This window comes from Oryctolagus cuniculus, chromosome 13 (assembly GCF_964237555.1).
Source record: "Oryctolagus cuniculus chromosome 13, mOryCun1.1, whole genome shotgun sequence".
NCBI classification, from domain to species: Eukaryota; Metazoa; Chordata; class Mammalia; order Lagomorpha; family Leporidae; genus Oryctolagus; species Oryctolagus cuniculus.
Genome location: NC_091444.1, coordinates 25,206,621 through 25,224,295, shown reverse-complemented (window position 1 = coordinate 25,224,295; position 17,675 = coordinate 25,206,621). Strand labels below are relative to the sequence as shown.

Sequence of the window (17,675 nt, the reverse complement as noted above, 5' to 3'; positions counted from 1 at the left end):
AAGATTCAATGTTGAAAAGCCTTCCTAAGGTTAGAAAGCCAATCAATGGCACAGCCAAGGACCAAACACGAATAGTGCAACACCCAGATCTCCAGGAGGTCCTTGGCCATACATCTTGCTACAAGCCTTCCTCCAAGTACTTCATCTGTCCCGCTGAGAAGTTAAAATAAGTTATTATGTGACTCATTTTATATATGGGAAAACTGACACTTGGGAGAGAAAGACATTTTTACCTATGGACAGATGAAAAATCTGTATAAATTAAAAATGTTAAATTCCTAGGAATTTTGAGGTCTTGAGAAAAACTAAACAGAAAATTATGTTAGAAAAGAAATTATTACCTGGGGCTGAGGTAGCTACCAGCTGAGGAACATTATGCTAGGTCCACTCAGAAAGTTTTATAAAATTTGAACACTAGTCAGACCTGACAGCACTTAGTAATTTGGGTTTTGCTATTTTACAAGACAGAAGCAACCACTGGGTACAAAAATGTCATCAATTCATATTCAAAGGGAGTTATTGTGCTGTTAGGCTTTCCCATCTTCCAGAATGAGAAGCCGCCCACAAAGTACCAATTTTCAGGAAAGAGTTGGAAAAAAAATTCACCCCATGTTCTGAGCTCTCGCTCTGGTCTCTCCCTCCCAGGGGATTCTACCTCTGTAGAGTCACCTCCATGAACCTCCGGAAATCAAGCATTTTTCCCGGTTGATTCCAAGTCCGTTCTTGGTTGTTCTTTATTTTTATTTGGCAGATTTCCAAATTCAAATTCGCTGTGCCCACACTAGGCATTGAGAGCAAGAAGCCCCTGAGAGAGGACAGCGGGCAGAGCCAGGTCTGGATGTCAGCAAGGTCCTCCTGGCAGCATCTCAGGCCCCACGGACGTTGCAATTCTACCTCCTGTGAAAGCACTGTTCAAGTATCTACTCTACAAAATGCCTTAGTCCTAAATCCAGGTCCAGACAAGAGTGAAACACTACTGGAACTAATTCTGATCTACCACAGCCACAGGTGCATACGCTACCTGTCATCAAAATTATTCCAGCTTCTTAAAGAAATCACTGTCTTCTGAACTAGTCACACAGACACTCAAAAGCACACAAGTCTTTACAAGATCATTAGGAATTCTCAAAGAACACCATTTGAAGTTACTTTTGCTCTAAATAACTTGGAGGAAGCAAATGCAGGATGAGAATGAGGAAGCTCATCTTGAATGTCACATTGATTATTCACAACGTTTAGTCATCTTTCCCAGGATCCCAGGGCTGATCCCCATCCGCTAGGTCAGGATGCTTCCCCCATAGAGAGGCTTAAAAGGAAACGACCCCTGTGATCGAGCGTACCTTCTTCGCCAGCAGTGTGGCCATCTGAGATACCACCATGTGGCCAAGCAGGAGCCACGCCAGCCTCCTCTTCCCCCATTCCATCCAGAAGCTCCACTCAAAGTCTGTTGGGTCCTAAATAAGGCAGGAGAGGCACGTGTCAGAGGAATGTTGGGGCTCGTATGAATCAGAACACAAATCCCAGTTAAAAATATAACCAGGAAGAAGACCAACATGAACCCAAACTCCATATAAGAGCATCCACCCACTCCTACTCTTCCCCTTTCTGATATCCCCCACCCATTCTGTATTCTCCCTCCAGCTTGGCTGGTCTCACCACCACTCCCCAAATGCACCTTGCACTTTCTGAAATAATTCAGTGGTTTTTTTTAAGATTTTATTTATTTGAGAGAGAGAGTTACAGACAGTGAGAGGGAGAGAGAGAGAGGAAGATCTTCCTTCCACAGGTTCACTGCCCAGATGGCCCCAACAGCCAGAGCTGTGCCAATCCAAAGCCAGGAGCCAGGTGTTTCTTCATGGTCTCCCATGAGGGTGCAGGGGCCCAAGCACTCAGGCCATTTTCCACTGCTTTCCCAGGCCACAGCAGAGAGCTGGATTAGAAGAATAGTTGGGGCTAGAACCGGCGCCCATATGGGATGCCGGTGCTGCAGGCAGAGGATTAACCCACTGCGCCACAGCGCCGGCCCCACTTGGTGCTTTTGCTAATGCTGATCCCCAGGATCTTATCTGGGGTAGAAACATACCATCTCCATTCTGTAAAAGATGGAACAGAGACTCACGGAATCTAATTCATTTACTCAAGGCCACACAGCGAGTACAAGTCAGGCTGTGAACTGAGGCTGTCCCAGTTTGGACACCTAGCTGATTTCACACTAATAAAATAGCATTAGTTCAGTCACGTTCAATCTTGCTGTCATTTACAGTCAACAAGATAATGTGATAGAAACATTCACCAATTGCATCTGAACTTGAAGTGAACAGCATGCCTTCCTTCCCTAAGCGCTGTGCCCCTGTCTGTTCCAGGTTCCCTATCTGGGAAGCTCCCTGGCAGGAGCAGGTGGAGATCCCTGCTGAAGCAGACATGTGGACACCTAGAGACCAAGCCCCTCCCGTTCACCAATCAGCGGAGAGTCAATTAAACGAATGATAAACAAGTTCACAGGTCACGTGACGAGGTCATGCTGGTAAAACCACCACTTTTTAAATAAGAATACAGGTTAAAAGATGCTGAAAGTCAAGACTGAACACTTTTTAAATTTATTTCAATGGCAGAGTGATGGAGTTGCCAAAGAGATCCATCTTTCACCCACTGGTTTGCCCCCTAAACGCCACAACAGCCGGGGCTAGCCCACGCCAAAACCAGGCACTCCAATATGGGATTGCAGGTGTCCCGATCAGCAGCCCAACCCACAGAACCACAACCCATTCCAGGATTTTGTAGTCATTTTACTACTAAAGATGTATTGATTGGAAAGGCAGAGTTAGAGTCAGAGAGATCTTCTATCTGCTGGTTCTCTCCCCAAATGGCTACAACACCTGCGGCTGGGCCATGCCAAAGCCAGAAGTCTGGAACTCCATCCTGATCTCCTACGTGAACGACAGGAACCCAAGCACTTGGGCCATCTGCTGCTGCTTTGCCAGGTGCATCAGTAGAGAGCTGGATCAGAAGTGGAGCAGCCAGGCCTCACACTGGTGCTCACAGGATACCAGCATCATTGGCGCTGCTGAAACCATGGCACCACAATGCCGGCCCCAGAATTCTGTATTTCTAACAAGCTCCTAGGTGATGTGCACTGCCGCTGCCCTAGGGACCACATTGGAGTAGCAGAGATCTACATAGCTAATTACCCCTCCCTATAGCTGAAGGTTCAGAAACCAGACTCCTTAACAGCTCAGCCATTCCCAAGCAGACAAAAAGGAACGTAGCTAAACAGAATTAATGGTTGGCACCGCAGCTCACTAGGCTAATCATCTGCCTGCAGCGCCGGTTCACCAGGTTCTAGTCCCGGTTGAGGTGCCGGATTCTGTCCCGGTTGCCCCTCTTCCAGTCCAGCTCTCTGCTGTGGCCCGGGAGGGCAGTGGAGGATGGCCCAAGTGCTTGGGCTCTGCACCTGCATGGGAGACCAGGAGGAAGCACCTGGCTCCTGCCTTCAGATCAGCAGAGCGTGCTGCCCATAGCAGCCATTTGGGGGGTAAGCAAATGGAAGGAAGACTTTTCTCTCTTGTCTTTTTCCCACTAACTCTGCTTGTCAAGAAAAAAAAAAATAAAAGAAAAACAGAATTAAAACCTAAGTTTCTTTTGATGCCAATTAAAAAAAAAAAGACCCAAGCCCCAAGCAAGATGTGTCCATAATATGCATTTCCTGTGAATTTGCAAAGCCATCACACGCACTACAGTGACCCGCAGGAGGCATCCACACAGCCATCACCACCCTGCACACCACTGTGTGCTCTCAGCACCTAGGGTTCGACTTCTGAGAGAACAAGCATGGCTGTTTATTCTGCGGTTTTTAATCTGTAACCAGGCAACGCAGAGAACCCTGAAGGACACAGCAGACCAGGATCTCTCAAATACTAACTCCAACTTCCTGTGGAAACACTGCTTTTCCTCTTCCTAACAGTGGCAAAGCTCTGGGCCTGGTGTTCGTAAATGCAGACTCCCACTCCAGACACTGCGGGCAAAGACAGCAGAATCCCTCACCCTTAAGGAGCCACGTCTCGTGGGACGATGCCCAGTGCCACCCCACACATGCCTCACCTGGACTGCAAGGCGGGGCCGTCACTGTGCAGTCACCCGCACCCAGGGTGTGACCGACATCTGCCCCTCCACTCGTCTGGTCACAGATCGTCCTTCTGGGCGTGGCCTGCACTCACCACAACCTCACACCAATGCTTCAGGTGGGTTTTGGTCATTTAATTAACAGATTCACCTAGAAGAGTTTTACATTCAGAGAATGGAGCGCAAAGGACGGACAGTGCCCAAGTTCACTTCCAATGCCACACCTGCTCTGCTCCCGCTTTGGCACCACCGCCCACCAGACACGTCCATTGCTGTGAATGACGAACACACACAGACACGGCCCTGTCACCCAAGGCCCACAGCTTACAGGAAGGTGCACACTCGCTGCTGTCTTTGGACAAACACACAATGGCAGGTGCTCACCTTAGGACGCAGGTTAAGCAGCCCCTGTCTGAAACGCTTAGCACCAGCAGTGACTCAGCTCTGAATTTGGGGGATTCTAGAATACCTGCATGGACTTCACCAGTTCAGCCTCCCTGATCTGAAACATCAAGGCTGCTGCACACCCTGTCAATGACTGGGGAAGCTTATCTGTACCAGGCAGAGCAGTCCTACCATCCCAAACCATCCAGAGTTCCACCTGCTCCCCCCCCCCCCGCCCATCCCACCTCTTTCCCTCTGCCAACCACTGACTTGTTCCTACCTTTAAGTTTTACCTTTTCTAGAATGCCATGCAGTTGGAATAAAATAGTCCAGTTTTGTTTGTTGACTCCATGAAAGATTAGTTACCCAGAGATCAGAAAAAAAAAAATTGCTTTGCCCAAAGCTATAAAGCAGCACAGGTTTCAAACCCAAGCATGTCACACACTTCAAAGAAAAACAAAAACAAACAGGAAATCATCTGCTGTGCCGTAGCACTGGCCCCTAGAAAGAAATCTTTACGTAAGAAGTTCCTACTTGTGCCAACCCCTCTACACACACACACACACACCACCTAGACTCATCAATACCCCACAACAACAAAGCAGCCCCGTGGCAGGCTCAAAGTAAGTGCACAAACCAATGACAGCTCAAAGATGACGCCTTCCTGACCCTTGCTCCCCAACGCACCCCCTTCTCCATCACCCACATCTCAGCTCTAGAACAGACATACTTATCATGCCACCTTCGCTGTAGGGTATTCATGTAATTTCTCTTTAACGGGACAATGATAAGTTCCCTGAGACCAAGAGCCTTGACCCAGTGAACACCTGGGCCACAGCTGGCCACCACCCACAAGCCTTTCAAACAGGGCGAGCAGGGAGGGAGCCGACTGCTGCTCATGTTTCTGCTCCTGTTTAAACTTGGACAAATCCCTTAACTCTGGATCCGAGTCTCCTTGTTTGTCAGACGAAAGGCTGAACTAGCACCACGTCCAAGATTCCTTTCAGAGAATGGCCAAAAAAGTGATTTTCTAGGCTAAAAGAAAAATACTGAGAGAGGGCTGGTCACCCACCCATGGCTGAGTCCTGACAGCACCCGTGAACAGAGAGGCTACCTCCCCCCGGCACCCTCACTAGACCAAGGTGAACAGGTGAAGGTGAAGTCCTCCTGGCGACAAGGGCATGGGCTAGCGGCTCACTGCTGCGTGCCCCTTTCCTCCCTTCGTTGCCCTTGAACCTGCCCAGATTCTGAAGCTCTCACCTTGGGTGGGGCTGCAGGCCAAGAGCCTCTTTCCAGCTAAAAACACAAACGTACAGCCAATAAACCAGACCAACAGACTGAACTGTTCTGAACACACCAAATGCCAAGGCAGCCACCAAGACGCAGTCGGGAAGCAGAGAACCCCCACCCCAACACAGCAGCTGCACCAAGCCCCCGCCAGTGCTTCTCCGCAGGCCCCCTCCCCGCCCTGCAGCCCCCCGCCAGGGCAGAAGCGCTGCTCCCCACACCGATAGACGGCATTTGCGAGGGACGTGCCGTCAACTCGGAGCTCTCACAATGAAGCAGGTTCCTGGGCAGGCCGCACAGAGTCCAGGGAGCGAGCAGCACATCTCCCAGCATTCGTTATCCAGGAAAAGCTGCAGTGACTGCCAGTCATTTTTCTCCTTGTCCTGAGCCTGCTTGGCTCCTGGGAACTCTCCCCCTACCCACCAAGACTTAATCTTTCCATTCCGTCCCCTGTATACCACACCCAGGTAGCATTTTTAATTTTTTGATTAATTTATGTAAGTAGTAGAAAGTTCCCATCTGCTGGTTCATTTTCAAAATACTCCAAGCCAGGGCCTCAATCAGGACCCACCCATCCCCCCCAGACATGCATAGCAAAGACCCAAATACTTGAGTCACCTGCTGCCTTCCAGGGCGCACACTAGCAGGACTCATGTCCAGGCACTTTGGTGTGGGAAGCAGGCACCAGGAGGTGTCTACCACTGCACCACTATACTTGCCTCCAAAGTAATGATTTAAGACCATACCCAACCATGTCATGCCCCCCACCTAACAGTCTTTATTTTTTTCCCGAGCGGCCCAGAGAAATGGTCTCAGTCTTATTCAGCTCTGCCTAACCTTGCCCTGTCCACACAAGACACCTGCACTGAGTTCTCAGCTCGTGGCTTCAGCCCCAGCCCAGCCACAGGCATTGTAGGCACTTGGGGAGTGAACCAGAGGATGGGTGGGAGATCTCTTCCACACAGTCCAAGACAAAGTATTTTTTAATTTTCCAATAAAGTTTGTTGAAAAAGTTGACTGACTCTACAGTGGGTCCAGTTATTAGTAGGACAGCAGGACTCATTGGAAGGGATAGCACAGGTGCAGGTGGGAACGTAGGCACCCTCCCTCCGTGAGCGAAGAAGGGTGGCTGCCTGTGTCAGGTCATCTTGAAGGACCTGGCACAAGCACAGTTTTCTGGGAAGAGATGCAGGAAGCCCAGGACGGGGCACCTGCCTTGAGTACCTTTACACGGAGAACACAACGCAGATTTCAGGAGGGCGAGGTCTTCCGCAGACCGCCCCCCTACACACACACACAGGACCTGTAGGAAACTTGTCCACTGGGGCTCCATTCCAAGACCCCCCCCAGTCCATGCCTGAAACCAGATAGAACCAGATCCTGAATATAGTGCTTCCTCTTATGTGTACACAGTTATGATACAGTCCAAGTTCTTCATTAGGCAAAGTAAGACATTAACAATAAATAGAGGCCGGCGCCGCGGCTCACTAGGCTAATCCTCCGCCTGTGGCACCAGTACCCTGGGTTCTAGTCCAAGTTGGGGCACTGGATTATGTCCCGGTTGCTCTTCTTCCAGGCCAGCTCTCTGCTGTGGCCCAGGAGGGCAGTGGAGGATGGCCCAAGTGCTTGGGCCCTGCACCCGCATGGGAGACAGGGAGGAAGTACCTGGCTCCTGGCTTTGGATTGCAGCACCAGCCATAACAGCCATTTGGGGGGTGAACCAATGGAAAAGGAAGACCTTTCTCTCTGTCTCTTTCACTAACTCTGCCTGTCAAAAAATAAATAAATAAATAAATAAATAGATCTATAACAAAGTTATGTGACTATGGTCTCAAAGTGTCTTGTGCTACACTCAGCCTTCCGACAGGGACCCCATGAGGTGGTCTGCTGTCTAATGACATGAAGGAAGGCAAGTGCCACAGGCACTGTTGAGGCCACAACACGAGGGCAACATAAACACCAGCACTGCAGTATTGCACCAGCTGATCAGACAACTGAGACAGCTGCTCAGCAACTAACATTAACAGGAGGGTAGCATACACAGTGTGGATACAATAGATCCAGCTGGATAGAACAGAACAGCAAAAGATTTTGTGATGCTACTCACAACAGCTCACAGTTCAAAAGTTATTTCTGGAATTTTCCACATCAATTTTGGACCACAGTTGGCCACAGGTCTCAGTGCCTGTGATTCAGTCTCCCCTCCACTTCCGATCCAGCTTCCTGCGAATGTGCACTCTGGGAGGCAGCCCAAGTGTTCAACTCCCTGCCAGCCATGTCAGAGACCCAACCAAGTTCTGGGCTCCTGGCTTCAGCTTGGCCCAACCCCAGCTGTTGCAGGCATTTGGACAACAAACTATGGAATACAACACCCATCTCCTCCCACCGCCCTGCCTTCCCAAATAAAAAAGTAAAAAGAATATTTACAAAAGGGAATGTCAGCATTTTCAAAAGCTGCCACATCTAAATGCCAGGGGAATGCAACCATCTTAACACTCTCCTCCAAAGAGAATGCCTGCTGTGTATGGCAGATCCTGCACGTGGGCTCAATCCACACCCTGCCATGCCCCTTCCAGTGTGACATCCTATTCATCAGAGCTTAGAAGATGCAAAACCACATATCCCAGAATCCCCTGCAGCCGGCATACCTGCTGCTTTGCTACTGACAAACAAATACAAAATGCTGGGGCTTTTTGTAATCTTTAAAAGGTACTTTCATTTTATGTAAAAGACAGAGACAGAGGGAGAGAGAGAGATCTTCCATACACTGGTTCACTCCCCCAATGCCTGCAACAGCCAGGGTTGGGCCAGGCTGAAGCCAGGAAGCTAGAACTTGTCCCCTACGTGGGTGGCAGGAACCCAAGTACTTGAGCCATCATTGGTGCCCCTCAGACTATGCATTACCAGGAGTCTGGATCAGCAGCAAAGTAGGTAGCAACTGGACGCAGGCATTCCGACAGGGGACACAGGTGTCCCAAGGAGTATCTCAACCACTGTGCCAGGCACCCACTGCGATGCTATGACCGTGGGAGTAACAGCACACAACCTGTGGGCTGTGCGACTCCTATAGGATGAGCAAGTCCTTTGGTTGTTCTGCAGCAGCCGTGGTGGAGACCCAGGGTCCAGAGAGCCCAGGGGAGCAGTAGCTGCCTGCTCTGGCAGGGTTTGCTCATGCAGCGTTAACACCAGGTTCTCAAGCATGGGGCTTTGCATTAGCAGTGGTTTGGGGAAGTGGCTCTAGGAGTGAACCTAGGACCTTACTGCCTGCTTCTCCAAGCTTTCAATTGTTCTGAAATATCCAAGCCCCAGCAATAATTCTTTTTAAAGTGTCTGGAGTGGATGCTGGTGTCTGCAGTGGAACTTGGACTAACCTACCACGGAACAAATGCTTCTTCTGGTTGGAATCCAGCTCCAGCTTCACCATGGAAGCAGCGTGACCCTAGCTCATTTTGAGGAGCTCAGATGCGTCTATTCAAAGGAGGCAAACGCAGAGGAAAGCGCCAGCCAGGTCGCTGCAATGAGCAGCAGCACCAGACCAATCATGGCACCGAGTCGATGTCCTAACACGTTCACAAAGGCACTTAGTTTTGCACTGCAAAGCCAAGTAGAATATGACAAACCTTGGGGCCAGCACTGTGGTGTGGTGGGCTAAGCCTCTGCCTGCAGCACCGGAATCCCATATGGGCACTGGTTTGTGTCCCAGCTGTTCCTCTTCCCATTAGCTCTCTGCTATGGCCTGGGAAAGCAGTAGAAGATGGCCCAAGACCCTGGGCTCCTGCATCCACGTGGGAGACCTGGAAGAGGCTCCTGGCTTCAGGTAGGCGCAGCTCCGGCTATCTGGGGAGTGAACCAGCGGGTGGAAGACCTCTGTCTCTCCCTCTCTCTGCATCTCTACCTCTCAAGTAAATAATCTTAAAAAAAAAAAAGACAAACCTTACCCATCGTGCCTCTCTCCATAGAGCATACCCTGAGAAAGCTCCCTTCCCTCCTATGTAGCAGGTTGCAAAAGCAAAACACAGAGACACTTGACATTTTTACATGTTTCCTCAATAGCATTATTTGCATCTTACTTACTTTGAGACTAAATCTAATTCCTAATTACATGGAATAAGAGTTACCTGTCAGAGACAACCTTTAAAAGATTCTAGAAATCGTAACCATTTCCCTGGATGTCCCAAGGCAACAAGCTCACCTGAACGGCCTATAAATCTCCAGACAAGAGATACAAAAGCAGACGAATTTTGCCAGAATTCTGCACAGAAGAGACACCGCTCTCTGGATGAACTCGAGCTAATGATTCATTGAGCAATGATTGGAAGCGCTTTCTTTTTCTCAACAGCTGCTTTGCGATTTCTAAGATAATTTGAACTAAATCATTTCACTGCTCACAAGTTCCAGCCACAACAGTCTCTCCCAACCAACATCCCCTTAAAGATAAAGTGTTCTCACTAACAAAACTTGCTTTTTCCTGCATACCAGGGTGTCTGCTACAATCTGCACCACCTGCGTGGGTAAAGCAGCTGCTTACCAGCTGGGAACGCTCCCAACAGAACAGGCCCAAGTGGCACTTTTTACTGGGTGCCTTCCCAGGCTCTCCATCACACTCACCAGCCAAGCCTGGCCAACTGGGCCTGGGTATAATGGCAGAGGGAATGTGTTTTATGGATAAAGAAAAGAGAAGGCCTCTTAAGGAGGCTTACATAAATCGTGGGGAACTAGTGAACAGGGTAAATTCTGTGTCACTCAATTCGGTGACAGCCTCCGATGACAACTCTCCGTCCGTACCTGTCTCCTAGCAGTCTCTCTGGATTATGCAAGGCCATGCATAGGAGAGCAGTTCAAGAAGTTAGTGGAAAAATGGAATTAAAAGATAAGTCTATTGAGGTGCAAAAAGCTTTGAAATCCATGTACGTGAGCAGTCTTCAAAAAGTTCAAGGAAGGGCGCGTGGTTAGCCTAGTGGTTAAGACAGCTGCAACCCACACTGGCGTACTTGGCTTGGATTCCTGGTTCTGGCTCTTGACTTCAGCTTCCTGCCAATACACAGCCTCAGAGGCAGTAGTGATGGCCCAAGGACTCAGGTCCCGGCCACCCACTTGGGAGACCCAGATGGAGCTCCAGGCTCCTGGCTTTGGTCTGACCCAGCCCTTGCCGTTACAGACATTTGGGGTATAAACCAACAAATGGAGGAGGTCTCTCCCAAGTAAGATGAAAATAACTAAATTTAAATGTTTTAGATGGGATAAGATTTTTTTTTCCATCAATGCAGGGGGAGAGGACTGTGAGCCCCCCTGACCCCTGACCCCTCTTTCTCCTTGAATTTTCCCCGCTGTCTGACAGGCCCGGGGAGTACACCAGCAGTCATGTTGAGGGACCTTCCCACACAACTTCCGGATCTGCGCCCTTTGCCCTTAGGGGCCCCAGCCTCCCCCCAGAGCACCTCCAGCTCAGAACCACCCCACGCAGCAGAGCTGCACGAAAGGCCAGGGGTACAGACAGGCACAAGGACCAAGGCCCCCCAGCTTCAGGGTACATCGCCCCCACCCCTCCCCTCCTCCGGCCTCAGCCTCCTCGCTGCCGAAACTTGTGTGTTGACTAAATAAGTTAATATTTGATACCTAAAAATGTGTCTTCTGTGTATAAAGTTAACCAAAAGGATCTTAGTGGAGATCTTAGTGGACTGGGAATGGGAGAGGGAGGAGGAGGGGTGGGAGTGTGGGTGGGAGGGAGCAGGTTTGGTAGGAAGAATCACTAAATTCCTAAAGTTGTACTTAATGAAGTTGATATTCCTTAAAGAAATAAACAAAATAAAAATTTGTCTTAAAACTAACAAATACGCATGGTTCCAGGCAAGCTACAGTAGGCACATTTCTCTCTATCCCTGTCACTAAGGATTGCTAAAAACCATGGAGATTATATTTTTAAGATTTAGTTATTTAGAGGTAGAGTTACAGACAGAGGGAGAGACAGAAGTCTTCCATCTACTAGTTCACTCCCTAAATGGCCCCAACAGCCAGAGCTGAGTCAATCCAAAGGTAGGAGCCCAGAGTTTCTTCCAGGTCTCCCACGTGGGTGCAGGGTCTCAAGCACTTGGGCCATCTTCCACTGCCTTCCCAGGCCATTAGCAGAGAGCTGGATCAGAAGATGAGCAGCCGGGATACAAACCCGCGCCCACTGGGGACGCTGACACTGCAGACGGAAGCTTAGCCCACTATGCCACAGTGCCAGCCCCTGGAGATTATACTTTTAAATAAACCTAAGACTCTGGAAGCAGAAAGAAGGCAGACTGGCTAGGGAACTCGGGACGTGAGGAATGACAAACACTAAAATTCATTCAATCCAATGATTCAGTGGATGGACTTAACAGAAATAGAAGACAAATTGTTGAACCTCAAGGTAGAGCAACAAAAATTGTACAAACTGGGAAACAGAATAGAAAGCAAACAGCTTCAGAGACCTGTGGTCCAACATCCCAAGAGCCAACACTCATGTCACTGGATTTTCCAGAGGAAATGAGAAAAAAAAAAAGGAGCTGAAAAGATATGCAGAGAAATAATGGTAAGCATTTCTAAAACTTTGCAAAAAGTCACAGATCTACAGATTTGAGAAACTGAATGAACCTCAATCAAACTGAATATGCCAATTAAAGGACAGATTAGTTAAGTGGATTGTTAAATTACCTAACTCCATACTGTCTACAAGCAATTCACTTCCAATACAACAGTATGGGGAGGTTGAAAGTAAAAGGATGGCGCCGCAGCTCAGTAGGCTAATCCTCCGCCTTGCGGCGCCGGCACTCCGGGTTCTAGTCCCGATCGGGGCGCCGGATTCTGTCCCGGTTGCCCCTCTTCCAGGCCAGCTCTCTGCTGTGGCCAGGGAGTGCAGTGGAGGATGGCCCAAGTCCTTGGGCCCTGCACCCCATGGGAGACCAGGAGAAGTACCTGACTCCTGCCATCGGATCAGCGCAGTGCGCCAGCCGCAGCACGCCGGCCACGGCAGCCATTGGAGGGTGAACCAACGGCAGAGGAAGACCTTTCTCTCTGTCTCTCTCTCTCACTGTTCTCTCTGTCTCTCTCTCTCACTGTCCACTCTGCCTGTCAAAAAAAATAAAAAATTTTTAAAAATATCTTTAAAAAAAAAAGAAAGTAAAACGATGGAAAGAGGATGCATAGAAACATTAATCAAAGGAGAGGTAGGAGCAGCTGCTTATCAGATAGCGTTCACTTCACAGAGACAAAAATCACCCACAAAGGAAAATCATTTCCAAATGATCAAAGGGCTTATCTGCTCACCAAGAAAACACAGTAGTCCCAACATTATACTGTGTCATACACACACAAAGGACAGTTGCCAGGGTTGGGGGTGGGTGATGATAGAGGCAGCACAAGGCTGAGGTTCTGTGTCTTCCTTGTGTTGGCGATGACATGAACCTACACATGAGATCAAACTGCATGACTGGAGTGGCCGCTTGGTCTAAGGGTTCAGACTCCAGGGTCCCACATCAGAGCAGCGGGTTTTGGCTCCCAGTTCCCTAGCTTCCTGCTAATGCTGATCCCAGGAGGCAGTGGTGATGGCTCAAGTGATGGGCATACCTGGATTACATTCTGGCTCCCAGCTCCTGAGTGAAGCGCTGGATGGAAACAATCTCATGTACATGCTGCCTCTCAATTAAGAAAACTCCATGACCACACACACACACACACACACACACCCATAAATGAGTTTCTGTGGAACTACTGAAATCTGAATGAAGTCCGAATTGTACTACTGTCCAGTTTAGAGTTTCCTACACTTATGTGAGATTCTCCATCAGGGAAGCTGGGTGGAGTCCTCTGTTATATTGCTGCAACTTCTTGTGCGTATATAATTGTTTCCAAGACCCAACATACAAGAAGGATAAAACCGGTTACTATTCCAATACCATCCTGGTTCAACCAAACTTCTAAATCAGACCTCTGCCTCGCCCCCTAGTGGTAGCGCCTGGGAGACACGCTGTGATTACTGCTTGTACCAAGTTCATGACTGGGACATCATTTGCACATCCATAGTACCTTGTAAACAGTACAATATTTTCAAGCTTAAACAAAAATAACTGTTGAAACTCAGACTTGTTTCTTACTATAGAAATTCTCAGAAAAAAGCAAAAGACTTAGTCTGAAGAGAAATTAGTATACTTTAAAAGGCTACACTCACTGCTCCAGTGACAAACTCCTAGTTCACTGACGGTGGGTCTGTCACTAAGCATTATCTAGCGCTTAAAATTTCTGCAATGAAATTTGAAAATGATCACTACGAAGTTAGAAATGTTGAGCGGGGAGAAGCTTTGTTTTAAGCTCGGAAGTATTCCAACTCAACATTATACTGCTTCGGCATCACCCAGACCCAGCTGCTGCAGTCATCTGGAGGGCAGACCAGTGGACGGGAGATCTGTCACTCCTTCTCTCCAACTCTGGCTTTCGAATAAACAAATAAATATTCTCTGTGTGTTTTGAGATTGATTCATTTGAAAGTCAGAGTTGGGAGCGGGAGGAGGAAGGAGGGAGAGGGTCTCCCATCCACTGGTTCACCCCCAAATGGCTACAAGGGCTGGGGCTCAGCCAGGATGAAACCAGGAGCTTCTTTGGGCCCCTGAACCCACATGGGAGCCCCAAACACGTGAGCACCTGCTGCTGCTTTCCCTGGCCATTAGCAGGGAGCCGGATCAGAAGCAGAGCAGCTGGAACTCACACCAGTGCCCGTACGGGATGCTGGCACTGCAGGCAGTGGCTATACCACAATGAGTCCCAATTTTTTATTTAAGGTTTTCATCCATGTCTCAAACCTAAGTAAGAGAACACACAACCTTTCTGTTCAAATCCACCTCCTCCAGGAAGCCTTCCTGGAGATCAGAAACTGAGCCACATTTGCCTACACCAACCAGGGACAACATACATACAGAACACTCTAGAAGATGCCATGCCAGGGCCAAGCTGTCAGGCAGGACACGGAAGTAGGGCCAGCTGTCCTGCCTGTGGACAGGCCCCAGCTTTTCCAACTGACTGATACCTCTTGTCCCTTGTCAAATACTTAGAGCACCATTCCCGTCAAAGAGGTAGGTTAGCTGGCGCCCAGAGTGTGAACTCCTTGAGGAGACAGGCCATGCCTCCTCCTCCCTCAGCCCCCACAAGGGCATAGAGCAGGTGGTAGGCAAACGCTCACCACTCCCAGCACAGGAGTTTCCCTTCATCTCCGACTCCAACTCCCCGACATGCAGTAGGCTTTCAGCAATGTCTGTTGGGCTCAGGAAAACGTGCCGGGCAGGAGAGGGCCCTCCTGCAAAGGGTGCTGGTCTCTTGGCCACGCTGGCTTTGTGGCACGGAGACTTCAGAGAGGTCGGCCCTGACCTCACTGTCACTAGGCTGCAGCCCCCGAAAGCCTACCCCTGCATCCCTGCCAGTCTCTGCCTCCCTCCATCTACTGGGAGATCAGTATGACTTGGCTTTGCGTGTGAATTCTCAGCTAGGTCCTCATTAACAGACAACTCAGTCTTCCACAGCTCTGCTCCATGGCAGGGCAGCTCAGCCGAGTTCCACGCCAGCCCCTCCAGGAACAGAGGAGGGCTGCAGCGTCTCCGGACAGCAGGGGCGAGCAGCCCCCAGGTCAGGGGCAGAGCGAAGACCAGAAGGTCAGTCGGGTTTGCTTCCCTCTCGCTATTCTGGACCTGTCGGTACACGGCCTCTGGTCATCTAGTCTCGCCCCTGCTGGATTTGCTTCCTGGAGGTTTACAGGCAGGTAGGAGAGAAGTGAGATGGCACAGTGATTTCTTGGTGAGGGTAGAGACGGGAACAGGAGAGCTCTGCCCTATGTGAAAAGGGACCCTATGATGCAACTGGATAAACATCTAATCCACCTATTAGCTCCTAGCCCCAATACCCTGCCTGCTCCCTTCTCTCTCAATATCTGCTACACGTCATTAGAAAATATTATCTCATTTAAAACGGCCTTGGAAGGGCCAGCTTTATAGCATACATACTGAGTAAAAGCTGCTGTCCGCCATGCAGGCATCCCCTATGGGCACTGATTTGAGTCCTGGCTGCTCCACTTCTGATCCAGCTCTCTGCTAATGCACCTGAGAAAGCAGCAGAGAATGGCCCAAATGCTTGGGCCCCTGCACCCATGTGGGAGACTGGAAGAAGCTCCTGGCTTTGGACAAGCCCAGCTCAGGCTGCTGTGGCCATTTGGGGAGTGAATCAGCAGGGGGAATATTTGTCTCACCCTCATTCTGTAACTTTGCCATTCCAATAAAATAAATCCTTTAAAAACAAACAAGGTCCTTGGAGAAGTTGGTGGAAATATGGCGACACCAAGGCTCAGCTCTGCAAAACTGAAAGATCAAAGGGGCAGGGAATGAGTCAGCGGCTTCAGGAAGAGTTCACAGAAGTGGCCCCTGCAAGCCTTCAGTCCCTGCCCACTACCCTCTGGATCATGTCCCAAACCCACGGATAGCACCAACAGCCTCCATGCCCTGACTCCTCCTACTGCTCCTGGGTCATCCGCTCTTCATAGTCACCCTTCCCCAGCCATGCGGAATCACTCCTCACACTCAAGGCCCATGGCTGCCTTTGTGCGCCTGTCCCTGACTCCCAGCCAACACGTGAGCTCCCATCCCTGTGAGTCAGGGTCACAGGCACCTTCTGTTCCCACAGTCCCGATGGCCTGCTGCGGAACTCGCATCACTGTCTGCCTCCGCTTCCCCAACGTTCAGAACCAAGCCTGGAAGGTCACAGCATCTCAGGCACCCAGCACATGGCCTCGAAGCTTCTTCTACAGGAGGCACACAGTGACTGTTAAACAGATGAAAACAGAGGGGGGGGGGGGGGCGGGAAGGCCTTTGAGGCAGTGGGAAAGCCGCTGCGAGCCCGAGTGCCTGGGTTTGAGTCCCATCTCCAACAGTTCCAGGCAGGAAGTGATGATTTGATTAGCTGAGTCCCTGCCACCCACGTGGGAGATCTGGATTGAGTTCTGAGCTTTTGGTTTCAGCCTGGCCCAGGCCTGGCTGTTGTGGGCACTTGGGGAATGAACCAATGGATGGGAACTCACTCTCTCCACCCCATCGCCTTTCTCAATGCAAATTAAAAAGAAAAAAAAATCAGAGCACTGCTCTTTGTGCAAAGTATTGAAGTCCAGAAACATTTAGAAACAGGCTCAACCTTAAAAATCCTTATAGGAAAAGCTTGAGCAGCTAAGAACTGTGTCTCAGCTTTAGAGAGGCACCTCTTCTCTCTCCATCAAATGCCACCCACCTTCCTGTCCCTGCTAAGTCTCCTCGTGGACACCCTAAGATCCCCTCTGTTTTTACTTCTGCAAGAACGGCTTCTGAACAGGTGCACCCCAGTTTCCTTGTCCTCCGGGAGCCAAAGAAGAACTAGCCATTTGTCACACTCTTCACGAGGCATGGGGATCTGACAGCTCCTTTCAGTAGCAATCTTTCTCTACATGGACCTGTTTCTACAACAGCAGTCCCTTGCCAGAGGGGGGATCAGCAATTCCTTTTGAAGAGAGAGACAGCAAGAGCAAGTTCCCATGTGCTGGCTCCCTCCCAAGTGCCCACAACAGCTGTGGCTGGGCCAAGCCAAAGGCACGAGCCAGAAACTCAATCCCGGTCCCCGACACGGGTGGCAGGGACCCAAACAGTTGGGCCACCTCCTGCTGCCTCCCAGGGTGCGCATTAGCAGGAAGCTGGAATCGGCAAGAAAGCTGGGACTGGAACCCAGCCACTCTAATATGGGATGCAGGCAGCCCAAGCAGTGCTGAACCACGGGGCCAAGCAATCACAATTTCTAATACCAAAGAAAGGAAATAATCACCCACAGAAGAAAAAGCCACGGTGACCACCAGCACAGGCAGT

The 17,675-nt window shown here is 49.8% G+C and overlaps 1 protein-coding gene across 8 annotated transcripts in view; it reads right to left on the bottom strand.

Annotated features, from left to right (window-relative positions):
* The window catches only part of HHAT (hedgehog acyltransferase), a 305,572-nt gene that overhangs the window by 252,209 nt on the left and 35,688 nt on the right, over nucleotides 1-17,675 (bottom strand). For all 8 annotated transcript variants that reach the window (XM_008268452.4, XM_008268451.4, XM_051821308.2 and 5 more), the window contains one exon: nucleotides 1,341-1,454. In XM_008268452.4, the coding sequence (XP_008266674.2) occupies nucleotides 1,341-1,454 (114 nt within the window). The remainder of the gene's footprint in view (nucleotides 1-1,340; nucleotides 1,455-17,675) is intronic.